General features: G+C 51.7%; 1 protein-coding gene across 6 annotated transcripts in view; it reads left to right on the top strand.

Annotated features, from left to right (window-relative positions):
• Positions 1–3100, top strand: part of OSBPL5 (oxysterol binding protein like 5) — a 116757-nt gene extending 113657 nt beyond the window's left edge. For all 6 annotated transcript variants that reach the window (XM_077961737.1, XM_077961736.1, XM_015113388.3 and 3 more), the window contains 2 exons: positions 284–386; positions 2141–3100. In XM_077961737.1, the coding sequence (XP_077817863.1) occupies positions 284–386; positions 2141–2279 (242 nt within the window). In that variant the 3' untranslated portion in view covers positions 2280–3100. The remainder of the gene's footprint in view (positions 1–283; positions 387–2140) is intronic.
• The last annotated feature ends 13496 nt before the right edge of the window (positions 3101–16596 follow it).

Here is a 16596-nt window from a genome sequence, read left to right as displayed (position 1 = left end):
CCCCGACTTTGCCCCTGCCTCTGTAATGGATGGGCCTTGCCTTGGCCACTTCTGCCTCCCAGGCCTGTTAGAGGCTGGTCCAGCCAGGGAGTTCCCTCCAGAAACATCCTTAGCGCCCCTCCCTCATCTCCGTGTCTCCAGCTTGACCCTGCAGATTTCCCATGAGGTGGGGTGGAGGCCCGAGCTGGATGTGACCCCAGGACCCACATGCCAGTGCCTCCGGACCTCCAGCTCATCCTCGCTTCTCCCTTCCCCTCCTGTGTCTCCTTCGGGGCCATCCCAGGCGGTGAGAGCCCATGCCCTCGCTGCAGGAAGGAGGCGCGGCGGCTGCAGGCCCTGCACGAGGCCATCCTCTCCATCCGAGAGGCCCAGCAGGAGCTGCACAGGTGGGCCACACTCATTGTGTGCATCCAGGCTCTGGGTCAGAGAGTGCGGGAGACCTGGTAGAGCTAGGGCAGGAGGCGGGGAGGCCAGGAGGCCGGGGTCGGGCTTGTCATTGGAGCTGGAAAGCAAAAGACCTGCAGGGTGATGAAAGGAGGAAAACTGCCGAGGGCAGGAGAGGGTGTGGGAGTGGCGGGCGGTGCGGTGTGACCAACCAGCCAAGTTGGCCATGCCTGGCAGATACTGAGCCGGAGATGTCCTGGAGCCCAGAGGAAGGTGCCAGCCCAGCATGGCCTGGGGTAGCCCCAGGAGAGACCCTGAGGTGTGTGGAGCGAGGTCGCAGCCTGGGCTCACTGCGGTGGCCCTGCACCTGCACACGGTGGCTTCTCAGGAATGGCTGGGGAAGGAGCAAATGGGAGTGGCCGAGAGCCGGCGGTTGCAGGCCACCAGGGCCATATGGCCCCTTCCCGTCAGCAGATGCCACCGATGGGGAGCAGAGCAAAGGGTCCATCTCGGGTCCAAAGCTCCTGGCTCTGAGCCAGGCTGAGGCTCTCCCTGGCTGTGGGACCTCGGCTGTCAGACCTCAGCCTCCCATCTGTAAAGTGGGCTTGATATCCCCGGGTGAGATGCAGCCAGGGCACAGGCCTGGGCTCTGGGAGGCTCCAGAGCCTTCGAGAGCTGTCACTGTCCCTGTGTGAGCATTTCCAGAAGGTGCTCCCTGGTGAGGCTGTGTGGGCAAAGAAACAGGGAGGCCTGGCTCCCCAGAAGCAGGTCAGCTGTCAGGCAGGTGGCCAGGGCTCAGCCAGAAGCTTCTGCAGCAAACCAGATACCATGTCAGGGGCCAGGTCCTCCACAGCAAAGTACTCCAGCTCGGGGGCCAGGGTCTCCACAGCAAAGTACTCCAGCTCGGGGGCCAGGGTCTCCACGGCAGAGTACTCCAGCTCAGGGGCCAGGGTCTCCACGGCAGAGTACTCCAGCTCAGGGGCCAGGGTCTCCACGGCAGAGTACTCCAGCTCAGGGGCCAGGGTCTCCACGGCAGAGTACTCCAGCGTGGGGGCCAGGGTCCCCATGGCAAAGTACTTCAGCTCAGGGGTCAGGAACTCCACGGCAGAGTACTCCAGCTCGGGGGCCAGGGTCTCCACGGCAGAGTACTGCCAGCAAGAGGCTCGGACAGCAGCATCTGCTCCCTCACGGTCCTGGAGGCTGGAGTCCGAGATCTCGGTGCCGCAGGGCTCGTTTATCCCGAGACCTCTCCTGCCTGGCAGACGCCACCTTCTCACTGTGTCTGTGTCTTCATCTCCTTGTCGTATAAGGATGCCAATCCTATGGGACCAGGGCCCACCCTAATGGTCTCAATTTAAATAAATACCTCTTTAAGGACCCCATCTCCAAATACAGTCTTATCTGAGGTGGAAGGGGTTAGGACTCCAACATATGAAGGTGGCAGAGGCATGACTCAGCCATAATCGCAGAGGTGGGAGGGAGGATGTTGGCTCCCAAAAGGTTGGCTCCCTGATCCCTGACCCTCCTCTGCCCTGGATGTGCCCAGGGAATCCCAGTGTAGCCATGGTGCCCTGGGGCCCTCCCACTAACACGCTTTCCACCCCCACCTGCTCCGATGCCCCTGGAGGGCCATCCTGTCTCCACCTCGGCCCTGGGTCCAGCACCTGGTCAAGCACCCAGGGCACCATCCTGTTCTGTGGGAGGGGGACTTGCTGGCATTGTCACAGTCCCCATGACCTGTCCCCTGTCCTTGCAGGCACCTTTCCGCCATGCTGAGCTCCACGGCACGGGCGGCACAGGCACCGGCCCCAGGCCTCCTGCAGAGCCCCCGATCCTGGTTCCTGCTCTGTGTGTTCCTGGCGTGTCAGCTGTTCATTAACCACATCCTCAAATAGGAGCCCTGAGGGCAGAGCTCCTGGCCAGCCCCAAGCCCTCCCTCCCAGGCACCCAGCACTTTAAGCCTGCTCCGTGGAGGCAGAGAGGCCTGGCAAGCACAGCCACTGTGACGGGGAGTCCAGGCGCAGGAGGGACCCGGGGCCACAAGGGCGCTGCGGGCCCAGGTGTGCTAGGCCCCTCTTGGGGGGCACTGGCCTCTCTGCAGGGCCTTCTGCCCAGCGCCGGCCTTAATGCTAAAGCCAAATGCAGCTTCTGCTGTGCAACACACTCCCGGCCATCTTGCTGTGTCACCCCCTGTCCAGCCTCCACTTGCCATGGGGGATGGATGGATTTAGGGTGGGAGGGCCTGCCAGGGCCCTGGACAGTCACACCCTAGCAGCAGTGAGTGGGCAGGTTTGGAGGAGCAGCCAGGGAGCCCCGAGTGGCCCAGGAGTCCCCCCACACACATGGACGCATAGGCCTGCCTTCCTGAGACCCTGTCCACGTTGCTGGGGCCACCCTGGTGGGGCCACTGGTGGGTGCCAGGGACAGGTTAGGGCCACGCTGGGGAGGGCAGTTTGGTTTTTTATTCTACCATGTGCAGTTTGGATGGGAGCCCCACAGAGGCAGGTCCTGGAACCACCCACCCTTACACCTGGACACTCGCTCTGGTGGGGGCACGCACAGGTGGAGGTGGTTGTGGGTGCAGGGGTGTGGGGGGCACAGGGGTGTGGCCTAGCTGGCCCCGCACGTGGGCCGGGGAGGCTCAAGTTCGCCACTTTACTCAGACCGATGCACAGTCTTCCCATTTTACACTTTTTTAATAAACATAATTGCAATATTTTCGGCAGGCTGTGAGCCGCAGTCAGCCTCCGCGTCTGGCCTCAGTCCCCGTGTCAGTGCCGCTCTGCGTGTGCGTGAGCGTGTGCGTGTGTGTGAGCCTCTACACATATGTATATACATACAGAGCCTTAAACTACATCGTGGCGGTGCCGTCTGAGCTGTAGCGGATGGTTTTGTTTCCAGTTTTTGTACCCATGTCCTTGTCTCCCTTCCTCCCCCATCTGGGGATGTGTCTGTGCTCCACACCTTGAAATAAACAGACACATGTGTGTTCTCTTCTTGCGGGACTTCTGGAAACGAGATGGGGGCTTCCCAGGAAGACTCAAGGCCAGCGTGGAGCCGTGTGGGGCTGGCTGGAGGGGCCCGGGAGGGAGGAGGGTGCAGAGTTCGCAGGGAGCCACGGGCAGCTGGCCCGCCCTGTGGAGCAAATGCTGGGAGGCTGGGGTCCCATCACCGCCCAATGAGCCAGCAGGGGACACGGAGTAACACTTCCCACAGGCGCTCCAGGCACCTCAGAGGCTGCTGGGGGGCATTGGCACAGCCCCTGAGGCCAATGCTGCTAGTCACTGAAGGGGACCCCCAGGCTGGACCACCTGACCTGCTGCCCCTTGTTTCAGTTCCACTGTGGCCACCGCCCCTGCTACTCGGACACCACGGCCAGTGAGTGGGCCTGCCCAGGGTGCCCCTGAAGGAGGGGTGGGGGCACCTGACCACAGGCCCCATGTGACAGCAAAGGGAGACTGCAGCCCACCCCTCACAGCAACCAGAAGACGAGGGCAGCCAGGCAGTGCCCAGGAGAGGAGAACGCAAAGGGCCTCGGGTCACCACCTCCCTCAGCACCTCCCTGCCTCGACCCCCAAGGCCCCAGGAGAGGAGGGGCTGTGGCTGGGGTGGAGGGAGAGGCAGGGGGTTCTGCCCCCAGCTCCTCTAGGGAGCCTCATGTTCACCTCAGACAGCCAGGACTCCCAAGACCCCCCAAACCACCTGGAGGAGGAGCGGGGGGCCCTGCCTGGCTCCAGCACCCCTGTGTGGAGGCCACACGCCATGGGGCAAACATGAGCTCAGAATGTGAACCCTGGGGGTGACGGCCTTCTGCATCTTGATGCCGGGGCAGGCTGTTTTAGACACCCCACCTGGGACCCCTATCTTGCCTCCTGCACCCTGGGCCCATGCAGAGCAAACATGCTCAGCCAGATGGCCCTTCCCAGAGGCAGCCTACCCAAGGGTCCTCCTCCCACCAGCTCCAGCTCACCACAGGGCAGGCCCTCCCCCCACACCTCAGCAGCTTCACACACCCAGGGGCAAGACTGGGATCCCCTCCAGAATTCTCCCTCTATCTTATTAAGAGCTGTTTATTTTTTAATGTATTTTTGAGACAAGATCTCACTCTGCCACCCAGGCTGGAGTGCAGTAGTCTGATTGAAGCTCACTGCAGCCTCGACCTCCCAGGCTCAAGTGATCCTCCTGCCTCAGCCTCCAGAATAGCTGGGACTACAGACACACACTACCATGTCTAGCTCATTTTTTTTTTTAGAGACAGGGGTCTCACTATGTTTCCCAGGCTCATCTGAAACTCCTGGCCTCAAGCAGTCCTGCCTTGGCCTCTCAAAGTGCTGGGATTACAGGTGTGAGCCATGGCTCCCAGCCTCTTGCTAAGAACTATTTTACATCAACAAGGAAGAGAAAGCAACTATCCCAGGAGGAAAAACACAGAGTCCAGACCCCAACGTGTCCAGGGTGAGCATAATCCTAAGGGAATAATTGCCTAAAATCCTAAGGGAATAGATGCCCAAAGAGGTGCCTACACAGGTGTTCAGGGAGCACTTTACAACAGTAATCACCTGGCCTTGGTTTGAAACTTTGCAGGAGGTGGAAGGGAGGGCACCTGACCAGCATTTCAAATGTTCAGCAAGGTTCATTGTAGCCAGTGTCACTATTTGGAGAGCTCCAGTTGTCACTCTGCAACTCTTGGGACAGGATTCATCAAATGAATATGCCATAGAGGCTGTCAAGGTTCAGGGGAAATCAACTGGTCTGAAATCGAAAGCCCAGTCTGCACTGGTTGTATTGAAGAGGGCGCAGCAAGAGCTTCCAGCTCATCAGAAGAAAATCCTCCATGCCTCCAACCGTGCTGGTGTCTCAGTTGCAGGGCTTACTGCGGATGCCAGACTGTGACGGATTTCATGCGCCAGGAGCGTTTGATTCCAGATGCGTGTTTGACACTCTTCCTGTGTGTCCCGTTGTATCTCTAATTGGAAGCAAGACAGAAACCAGCACAACAGGCTGGCCAGACACTTTATGGTGCTTATTGCTGTTTGTGATGACAGGTGCCTCCATATTTTCTTTTCTTTTTTTTTTTTTTTTTTTGAGACAGAGTCTTGCTGTCACCCAGGCTAGAGTGCAGTGGCACAATCTCAGCTCCCTGCAACTTCCACCTCCCAGATTCAAGCAGTTCTCATGCCTCAGCCTCCCCAGTAGCCAGGATTACTGGCACACGCCACCACGCCCAGCTAATTTTTGTATTTTTAGTAGACACGGGCGTTCACCACGTTGGCCAGGCTGGTCTTGAACTCCTGAATTCAAGTGATTCACCAGCCTCGGCCTTCTAAAGTGCTGGGATTACAGGCATGAGCCACCACCCCCGGCCAAGCCTCCCATATTTTCCAAATCTGTCCATCTGGGATTTTGACTGCAGAGCTATGTCCACTAAAGCCCATTGTCAGTCCGCTATTATTTACGTGGAGAGACTTGTGTGCGTTTATGGAGTATGATTCGACTGAGCTGCTTCAAGTCGTCTGCATGCCTTAAGAGAGACATTTCTGAAAGGCAGGACTTTACACCAAATGTTTCTGCTGCAATTGCTGGCAAAGATATGGGGCTTAGCATCTGTGATGATGATGCTGTGTCTCCGTTCCTGGAATGTCCTGGAGAAAGGTCACAGAGGAAAGCACGGCGCACTGCACCTGCTGATGCACCTGCAGAGAAGACTGGTGACCTGGGGAACATCCTGAGAAACCAGGATATATGTGCATCACCAAACACACAGAGTGAGGCGCAGGCAGTGATGACAATAATCGATACTTAGAGCCAAAAGCTGTGGCGCGGTGGGTCGGTGTGCTTTAGGAATCAGTCCAGACGTGAGTTTTTTCCAAGCAGCCTCACCAAAACCGTACCATGGAGGCCTCTCCCTCAAGGGGCCTGTACACTCGTTCTCCAGAAAGTACAGGGATTGGTACGAAGAAAATAGTGTCGTTTTGGTTTAAAGACAACTGTAGAATAAAATTAATCTATGAAAACAAATAAATAATAAAACCCTGAACATGGTTTTTGGGTCCATCAGTGAAGGATGCCCCAGGTGAGTTTTGTATGCGGACGCTGGAGATGAAACAGTGGGTGGTGATATTTGCTGACGATGGGGGTGTCCAGAGCTGTGCCTCCAGCCCCACTGCAGCAGAGCACCTGGTCTCAGTCCCCGGCCCTCCCCTGCCCTGAGCCACTCCATGTGAGGGGCTATGCCTGGCTAGACCACCTGGGCTTCTGTTCCACATCCCAGACTGGACAGGAGAGTGCAGGAGCAACTGCAACCTTTCCGCAACCTGCCCCTGCCCCCAACTCCGCTCAGAAAATATTGTGGGAATGAGGGAAGGAGGAGGGACAGACACGGGGGGGCTGCTGACTGGGTACCAGAGCTGGAAGGGACCCCCAAGACATCTTGTGGGGAGAACAAGGCTAGAGGTGGTGCTTGCTCTGGAGGGGCTGGGGAAGGGGAGGCCAATGAGGAGCCCCCTTTTCTCTTCCGCTGGTGGATCCTGGACCCTCTTGGAGTGCATGGTCAGGGTGAAAGTCAAGATACCTCTTCGCCTCCCTAGGAAGTGACCAGGCAGCAAGGAGAACCTCTCGTGCTGGGCGGGGGATGGGGGTGCTGGGGAAGGGATGGGGAGGGCCCGTCCTGGTGGATGCCGAATTCTGAAGCCCAATCAGTGGCTTTACAGTTTTAGCCCCTATATTTCAGTCTTTGACAAATTGTAAGGAAATACAAATCAAAACTACAAAGAGTCAACCCTTCAGATGTCTTCAAGGTATATTCACATTGTTACATGTGCCAGAATGTCCTTCCTGTTTTTGGCTGAATTAGTATTTTCTTGTATGAATAGACCACATTTTGTTTAACCATTCATCTGTTCATGGATGCTCAGTTTTTTTCCTTCCACCTTTTGGCTATCATAAGTAATGCTGCGGCTGGGTGCGGTGGCTCATGCCTGTCATCCCAGCACTTTGAGAGGCTGAGACGGGCGGATCACCTGAGGTCAGGAGTTTGAGACCAGCCTGGCCAACGTGGTAAAACCCCGTCTCTAATAAAAATACAAAAATTAGCCGGGCATGGTGTTGGGTGCCTGAAATCTCAGCTACTCGGGAGGGTGAGGCACGAGAATCGAATGAACCCAGGGGGCAGAGGTTGCAGTGAGCCGAGATTAGGCCATTGCACTCCAGCCTGGGTGACAGAGCAAAACTCCATCTCAAAATATAAAAAAATAAAGAAATAAGTAATGTTGCTCACTGTTCACAATAGCAAAGACGTGGAATCAATAAATGCCCATCAATGGTAGACCAGATAAAGAAAATGTGGTACATATACACCATGGAATACTATGCAGCCATAAAAAAAGAAGGAGATCATGGAGCTGGAGTCCATTATTCTTAGCAAACTAATGTAGGAACAGAAAACCAAATGCCACATGTTCTCACAAGTGGGAGCTAAATAATGAGAACACATGGACACAGAGAGGGGACAACACACACTGGGGCCTACTTGAGAGTAGACAGTGGGAGGAGAGAGAGGATCAGAAAAAATAACTCTTGGGTACTGGGTGACAAAATAACCTGTACAACAAACCCCATGACACGAGTTTACCTACATAACAAACCTGCACCTGTATCCCCAAACCTAACAGAAAAGTTAAAAAAAAAGAGCCGGGCGCAGTGGCTCAAGCCTGTAATCCCAGCACTTTGGGAGGCCGAGACGGGCGGATCACGAGGTCAGGAGATCGAGACCATCCTGGCTAACACGGTGAAACCCTGTCTCCACTAAAAAAAAAAAAAAAAAAAAAAAAAACTAGCGGGGTGCCTGTAGTCCCAGCTGCTTGGGAGGCTGAGGCAGGAGAATGGCGTAAACCCAGGAGGCAGAGCTTGCAGTGAGCTGAGATGCAGCCACTGCACTCCAGCCTGGGCGACAGAGCAAGACTCTGTCGCAAAAAAAAAAAAAAAAGAGATTAAAAAAAAGAACAACGGCAATGAAAACAATGAATAATAAATAAATAAATAATGCTGCTATGGACATGGGTATACACGTATCTGTTTGAGCACTTGTTTTAGGGTATATAATATCCAAAAGGAGGAGGGACAGATGCGGGGGATGCTGGTTGGGCATCAGAGCTGGAAGGGACCCCCAAGACATCTTGTGGGGAGAACAAGGCTAGAAGTGGTGCTTGCCCTGGAGGGGCTCGGGAAGGGCAGGCCAGCGAAGAGCCCCCTTTTCTCTTCTCGCCCACCACCACACCTGGCTAATTTTGTCTTTTTAGTGGAGACGGGATTTCACCATGTTGGCCAGGCTGGTCTTGAACTCCTGACCTCAGGTGATCCACCCGCCTCGGCCTCTCAAAGTGCTGGGATTACAGGCATGAGCCACCATGCCTGGTCAATATATTGTTGTTAACGGTAGTCACCATGTTATACATGGCAGTTACTCCTGCAGTCTAATGGACATATACCCAAAAGTAGAATCTCTGAATCATGCAGTAATTCTATTTTTACTTATTTTACTTTATTCTTCAAAAGTGACAGGGCCAGGCACAGTGGCTCAGGAGAATCACTTGAACCCAGGAGGCAGAGGTTGCCGTGAGCCGAGATCGTGCCATTGCATTCCAGCTGGGCAACAAGAGTGAAACTCCGTCTCAAAAAAAAAAAAAAAAGGAAAGAAAAAGAAAAAAAAGTGACAGATAAAGTTGAATATATTACAATGTACACCATGATCATCTACAATATGTATAAATTGTGGAATGGCTAAATCAAGCTAAGTGACATAAGCACACCTCACATAGTTGTTCTTGTGATAAGAAGACTTAAAATCTACTCTGTCAGCATTTTTCAAGAATATAATATATTGTTGGTTTTTCATGGGTTTTTTTGTTTGTTTGAGAGGGAGTCTGACTCTGTGGCCCAGGCTGGAGTGCAGCGGTGCGATCTCGGCTCAGGGCAGCCTCTGCCTCCTGGGTTCAAGCAACTCTTCTGCCTCAGCCTCCTGAGTAGCTGGGATTACAGGCGTGCGCCACCATGCCCAGCTAATTTTGTCTCTTTAGTCGAGACAGGGTTTCACCACGTTGGCCAGGCTGGTCTTGAACTCCTGACCTCAGGTGATCCACCTACCTCGGCCTCCCCAAATGCTGGGATTACAGGCGTAAGCCACCAGGCTGGTCAATATATTGTTGTTAATGGTAGTCACCATGTTATACATGGAAGTTACTCCTCCTATCTAACAGAAATTTTGGAACCTTTGACCAACATTTCCCCAGCCATCTCCTCACCACCTCTCCAGCTCCTGGTAACCACCATTTTACTCTTCTCTTCTGTGGGTTCAACTTTTTTAGACTTTGCATGTGAGTGAGATCATGCAGCATTTGACCTTTGGGCTAGCTCATTTCACCTAACGTAATGTCCTCCAGATTTATCTATGTTGTTACAAATGACAGGATTTCCTTCTTTTTTCTTGCTGCATAGTATTTCATTGTATATACATAGCACATTTTCTTTATCCATTTATCTGTCTATGGACACAGGTTGATTCTCTATCTTGGCTGTTGTGACTAGTGCTTCAATCAACCAGGAAGTGCAGATATTTCTTTGATATACTGACTTCACTTGTTTGGAGCATCTACCTAGCAATGGGATTGCTGGATTATATAGTAGTACTATTTAAAATTTTTTTTTAGGAACCTCTGTACTGTTTTCCAAAATGGCTGCAATAATTTGCACTCCCACCAAGAATGAGCAAGGGTTCCCTTTTATCCACAGCCTCACCAACAGTTGTTATCTTTGGTCTTTTTGATAATACCCATTCTGATAGGTGCGAGGTGGTATCGCACTGTGGTACTAATTTGCATTTCCCTGATGATCAAGATATTGAGCATTTTTTCATATACCTGTTAGCGACTTGCATATCTTCTTTTGAGATATGTTTATTTAGTCCTTTGCCTATTTTTTTAATTAGGCTGATTTCTTGCTATTGAGTTGCTATATATTCTGGATATAAACCGCTTATCAGTTGTACGGTTTGCAAATATTTTCTCCCATTCTGCAGGCTGTCTGTTCACTCGGTTGACTGTTACATTTGCTATGCAGAAGCTTTTTGGCTTGATGTAATCACATTTGTCTATTTCTGCTTTTGTTGACTTATTTTTAATTTTTCAAGGAACTGGTTTCCACAACAGTGACATCACTTTGCATCCCCAGGAGCAGTACACAAGGGTTCTAATTTCTTCATTAACACTCTCTTTTCTGTTGTTTTGCTTTGTTTTGTTTTTTGATAATAGTCCTCCTACTGGATCTGGAATGGTATATCATTGTGGGTTTGATTTGCATTTTCCTAACGATTAGTAATGTTGAGCATGTTTTCTTTTCTTTTCTTTTTTCTCTCTCTTTTTTAATGGACACAGGGTCTCTCCATGTTGCCCAAGCTGGTCTTGAACTACTGGGCTCGAGTGATCCTCCAGTCTCAGCCTCCTAAAGTGCTGGGATTACAGGCATGATCCATCGCGTTCAGCCAAGCATCTTTTCGTCTGCTTTTTAGCCATTCCTTTTTTTTTTTTTTTTTTTTTTTTTTTTTGAGACGGAGTCTCGCTCTGTCGCCCAGGCTGGAGTGCAGTGGCCGGATCTCAGCTCACTGCAAGCTCCGCCTCCCAGGTTCACGCCATTCTCCCGCCTCAGCCTCCCGAGTAGCTGGGACTACAGGCGCCTGCCACTTCGCCCGGCTAGTTTTTTGTATTTTTTAGTGGAGACGGGGTTTCACCGTGTTAGCCAGGATGGTCTCGATCTCCTGACCTTGTGATCCACCCGTCTCGGCCTCCCAAAGTGCTGGGATTACAGGCTTGAGCCACCGCGCCCGGCCAGCCATTCCTATATCTTCTTTGAAGAAATGTCTGTTCAAGTCCTTTGACCTTTTTTTTTTTAGACAGGGTCCCACTCGATTGCCCAGACTGGGGTGCAGTGGCATGATCACAGCTTACTGCAGCCTCAATCTCTAGCTCAAGCAATCCTCCCTCAGCCTCTCAAGTAGCTGGGACCACAGGTGCACGTCACAACACTCAGCTGATTATTTTTTATTTTGTGTAGAAACAGGGTCTCCCTATGTTCCCCAGGCTGGTCTTGAACTCCTGGGTTCAAGTGATCCTCCTGCCTCGGCCTCCCAAAGTGCTGAGATTACATGTATTAGCCACCGCACCTGGCTGGTGTTAGTTCTTCTTTAAATGTTTGGTAGACTTGGCCGGGCGCAGGGGCTCACGTCTGTAATCCCAGCACTTTGGGAGGCCGAGGCGGGCGGATCACCTGAGGTTAGGAGTTCAAGACCAGCTTGGCCAACATGGAGAAACCCCATTTCTACTAAAAATATAAAAATTAGCCAGGCGTGGTGGCACATGCCTGTAGTCCCAGTTACTTGGGAAGCTGAGGCATGAGAATCACTTGAACCTGGGAGGTGGAGGTTACAGTGAGCCAAGATGGTAGCAGTGAGCCGAGATGGCAGCATTGCACTCCAGACTGGGGGACAGAGCAAGACTGTCACACACAAAAAAAAGGGAAAAAAAAAAAAAAACTTAGGAGAAAGCCAAATACCCATTGATCAAACATTTGGAAAGAGGAACGGAACTATCCAGCAAATGGCCATTGATCCAGCATTTGGATAGAGGAATCAGCCAGGACAGTTTTGGCGCTCAGCAGTTGCTGGGAAGATGTGGCTGTAGGATTTTTATTGGCATAAAAAATTGTTCCCAGCCAGGCACGGTGGCTCATGCCTGTAATCCCAGCACTTTGGGAGGCTGAGGCGGTCAGATCACCTGAGGTCAGGAGTTCAAGACCAGCCTGAACAATATGGAAAGACCCCCATCTCCACTAAAAATACAAAAAAATATTAGCTGGGCATCGTGGCATATGCCTGTAACCCCAGCTACTCGGGAGGCTGAGGCAGGAGAATCGCTTGAACCCGGGAGGTGGAGGTTGCGGCGAACCAAGATCGTGCCATTGCACTCCAGCCTGGGCAACAAGACTGAAACTCTGTCACCAAAAAAAGAAAAAAAAAATTGTTTCCAATGTATTTTCAGAATGGGACAAAGTAACAAGAATTACACTTACATTCTGATCCAAATTTCAAAGCAACGTTTTTTTTTTTTTGTTTTGAGGCTGAGTTTGTATTTTTAGTAGAGACGGGGTTTCGCCATGTTGACCAGGCTGGTCTAGAATTCCTGACCTCAGGTGATCCACCCGCCTCAGCCTCCCAAAGGGCTGGGCTTACAGGCGTGAGCTACCGCGCCCAGCCTGATGACAGTTTATACTTTGTAGGGCATGACTCCCCAGACTCCTTAGATAAGAATTTGGGCAAGATTTTAAAAATTAGACTTTAGGCCTCAGTCCTAACAGTTCATGTGCATAGGCACCTGGTAGACAGTGAGGTGGTCTATAAAGAGCGAGTTTGCCTCCTCTTTGGAAGCTCTGTTTTTATTTATTTTCTGGTTCTGTGCTGCCATGCAACTGATGCCAACAGAATGAGGCCAGTAATAAAATGCTACTGGCCTCATCCTGTTTGCATCAGTTTACAGTCACCCTACAAAAGTAGGCGGATTACTTTCTGTCCTCCTCCCTTCTCTACCAGGAGAGCAGACAAGGAGGATTCAGAAATCTCTAGCTCCTCCTTCTCAGAAATCCTGGATGGCCACAGTATCTTCTAGGCTTGAGGAGAGAGCTTTGGTCAAGGAGACCCTGCTTACCCACTCCAGTGCCCCTCCACCCCGCCCCCGCCAGCTCTGCTTTCAGGCGGGGTGATCACCTCCAGAACCCAGTTTCTTCTGTAAAAGTCCCACCCGGCAGGCACGGCTGGTGTGAGTTGAGATACACAATGATGGACCTGGCACTGTTCCCACTGCCCAAGACCCGCACCTGGCACCCCATTGAGGCTGTGCCCGGAGGTCATGGTCTCCTGCTGCCATGGGAGAGGCCTCCGATTCAGTCTGGCTGCTAGAGAAGCAGCTTCCACAAACAGCTTAGGCAGGAAGGCGGTCACCAGAGAGCCGCTGGGCAGTGGGCCGGGCTGACGGGGGTGCAGTCGTGGTGATTCCCAGGGATGGCAAAGCTCAAGTTCACAGCCCGGGTTAGGTGTGGATGGCATGCCTGCAGAGCCCTGCTACCCACACACCAGGCCCTAAAGGCTGCACCCCCCCACAGCCAGATGTGGGCTCTGTCACCAATGCCAACATCACCACTGGTGGCACAGGCAGCCAGCTACAGAGAGACCCTCAGTGTCTGCTTCTTCACGTACCGGATGCCAATGGCAAGTCTAAGGCCGGGCACCCACCAGGGACCCACTTGTCTGGCTTCACCCATTACTTTCTCGGTTTTAGCACTGAAAGTGCAGTGTCCTAGGCAAGCCAGGATGGCTGGTACCTTCACTCCCTGAGGCTGCTGGAACAAAAGACCATAAATACATGGCTTAAAACCTCAGGAATCTATTCTCTCCTAACTCTGAAGGCTCAAGGGGAGAATCCTTCCTGACTCTGGCTTCAGTGGCCTTCTGTGGCTTGGGCTGCATCACTCAGTCTCTACCTCCATCTTCACATGACCTTCTCCCTTCTGTGTCCAATCTTCCTGTGTCACTCTTCTTATAAGGACACCTTGTCACTGCATTTAGGGCCTATCCTAAATCCAGAATGCTGTCATCTCAAGATCTCCCCACTACCTTTGTTTTCTCGAGACAGGGTCAGGCTCTGTGGCCCAGGCTGGAGTGCAGTGGCACAATCTCAGGTCACTGCAACCTCCCCACCTCCCAAGCTCAAGTCTCCTGAGTAGTTGGGGCTACAGGCATGCACCACCATGGCTGCCTAATTTTTGTAATTTTTTTTTTTTTTTTTTTTTGAGATGGAGTTTCACTCTTGTTGCCCAGGCTGGAGTGCAGTGGCACAATCTCGACTCACTGCAATCTGCACCTCCCAGGTTCAAGCAATTCTCCTGCCTCAGCCTCCCGAGTAGCTGGGACTACAGGTGCCCGCTACCACGCCCGGCTAATTTTTGTATGTTTAGTAGAGATGGGGTTTCACCATGTTGGCCAGGCTGGTCTTGAACTCCTGACTTCAGGTGATCCACCCACCTCGGCCCCCTAAAGTGCTGGAATTACAGGTGTGAGCCACCGTGCCCAGCACTTTTTGTAATTTTTGTAGAGATGGGCTCTCACTCTATTGCCCAGGATGGTCTCAAACTCCAGGGCTCAAGCCATCCTCCTGCATCGGCCTCCTAAAGTGCTGGAATTATAGGAGTGAGCCACTGCACCCTGTCTTTTTTCAAGGGTCATTATTCTTCAAAGTTACATCGTCATAATGAATGATGGATGTTTCCAAAAGCAGCAAGTAGAGAATATGACTACTACATGACTGACTCCTCGGTAAACTCAAATCAAGAAAGTGTAAAAGAAGGATCGCCGGCCAGGCACGGTGGCTCACACCTGTAATCCCAGCACTATGGAAGGCCGATGCGGGAGTGGATCACCTGAGGTCAGGAGTTTGAGACCAGCCTGACCAACATGGTGAAACCCCGTCTCTACTAAAAATACAAAGATTAGCTGGGTGTGGTGGTGGGCATCTGTAATCCCAGTTACTCAGGAGGCTGAGGCAGGAGAATCACTTGAACCCAGGAGGCAGAGGTTGCAGTGAACCAAGATCGTGCCATTGCACTCCAGCCTGGGCGATAACATCAAAATTCCATCTTAAAGAAAAATAAACAAAGAAGGATTGTTCACACCCAGGGACCTGTTGCACAGACTTCTGTCCTTTCAACTTGTAAGTGCTCCCAGAGAGGCTCAGACTTTCCACCCCTCCTGCATTGCTGAGTTTTTTTTGAGTCAAACTTTCCACAGGATGGATATTTTTCTCCCTTGATAATAGTGCCTTTCCTGTTTTAGTCCTTTTAAACAATGGGTATTGTATCAACATCTGTTTGTGTGTGTGTGAAATTCCTGGCCTTCATGTGTTTTTACTTCAAGTGCATTCATGCACAACAGCTCCTGAGAAGTGTGCTCAGCTCTCCGGGCTGCTTGCTTCTGAATGTGTACTTGCTGGATTACCGCTTTCAAGGTAGAACCGGAGGAACTTATTGAATCACAGTGGAAAACACAACTACTTAGCCTAATTAAGGAGAGAGGGGTACTGTCTACTTCCATGGTAACTGGACATGGGAAAAGGGCCAATATCTGTCATCTCTTTAGGGACCTGTTTTGCATGCCCACCCCTGTCCCCATCTTATTGTTTGTTTGTTTGTTTGTTTGTTTTGAAATGGAGTCTCACTCTGTCACCCAGGCTGGAGTGCAATGGTGCGATCTCACCTCACTGCAACCTCTGCCCATTGGGTTCAAACGATTCTCGTGCCTCAGCCTCCGAAGTAGCTGGTATTACAGGTGCCTGCCACTGTGCCCGGCTAATTTTTGTACTTTTAGTAGAGACGGGGTTTCACCATCTTGTCCAGACTGGTCTTGAACTCCTGACCTCGTGATCCACCTGCTTGGCCTCCCAAAGTGCTGGGATTACAGGCGTGAGCCACTGCAGCCCAGCCTTATTTATTTATTTATTTATTTGAATGTACAAAAAATAAATAAATAAATAAAACAAAACAAAACAAAAAAAAACTAAGGTTGTAGAATTATAAAATTGCTTCAGCCTCAGAACCTTAAGTAGGATGCCCTCGAATTGACTTATGTTAGTCCTTAGGGAGTCAACATGTGTGCTGCTGCTTACTTAAATACAGTTTAGTTGGAGCCCGAGATGCAATGTCTTCCCCAGGCTTCTTAGACGCCTTCCTCTTCCCGAATCCTAGAAGAGGTGGGCACCTGAGTGGGGAATCTCAGGTGACTTAATTGAGTTTGCCAGGGCCTACTCTATTGAAGAACTGGGTTTTCATTCTTGAGAAGAAACTCATGGAAGGGCGTGTTTCCTATCAAGGTTCACATACTAATTTTGTTGTTGTTGTTTAGTGCTCTGTTGCCCAGACTGGAGTGCAGTGGCAGGATCTTGGCTCACTGCAACCTCTACCTCCCGGTTCAAGCAACTTTCCTGCCTCAGCCTCCCTAGTAGCTGGGATTACAGGCACACGCCACCACGCCTGGCTAATTTGTGTGTGTGTATGTGTGTGTGTGTGTGTGTGTGGTTTTTTTTTTTTTTTTGAGACGGAGTCTTGCTCTGTCGCCCAGGC

This window comes from Macaca mulatta, chromosome 14, assembly GCF_049350105.2.
Source record: "Macaca mulatta isolate MMU2019108-1 chromosome 14, T2T-MMU8v2.0, whole genome shotgun sequence".
In the NCBI taxonomy this organism is placed as follows: Eukaryota; Metazoa; Chordata; class Mammalia; order Primates; family Cercopithecidae; genus Macaca; species Macaca mulatta.
The sequence above is the reverse complement of the archived record's forward strand: the minus strand, read 5'-3'. Positions and strand labels throughout refer to the sequence as shown.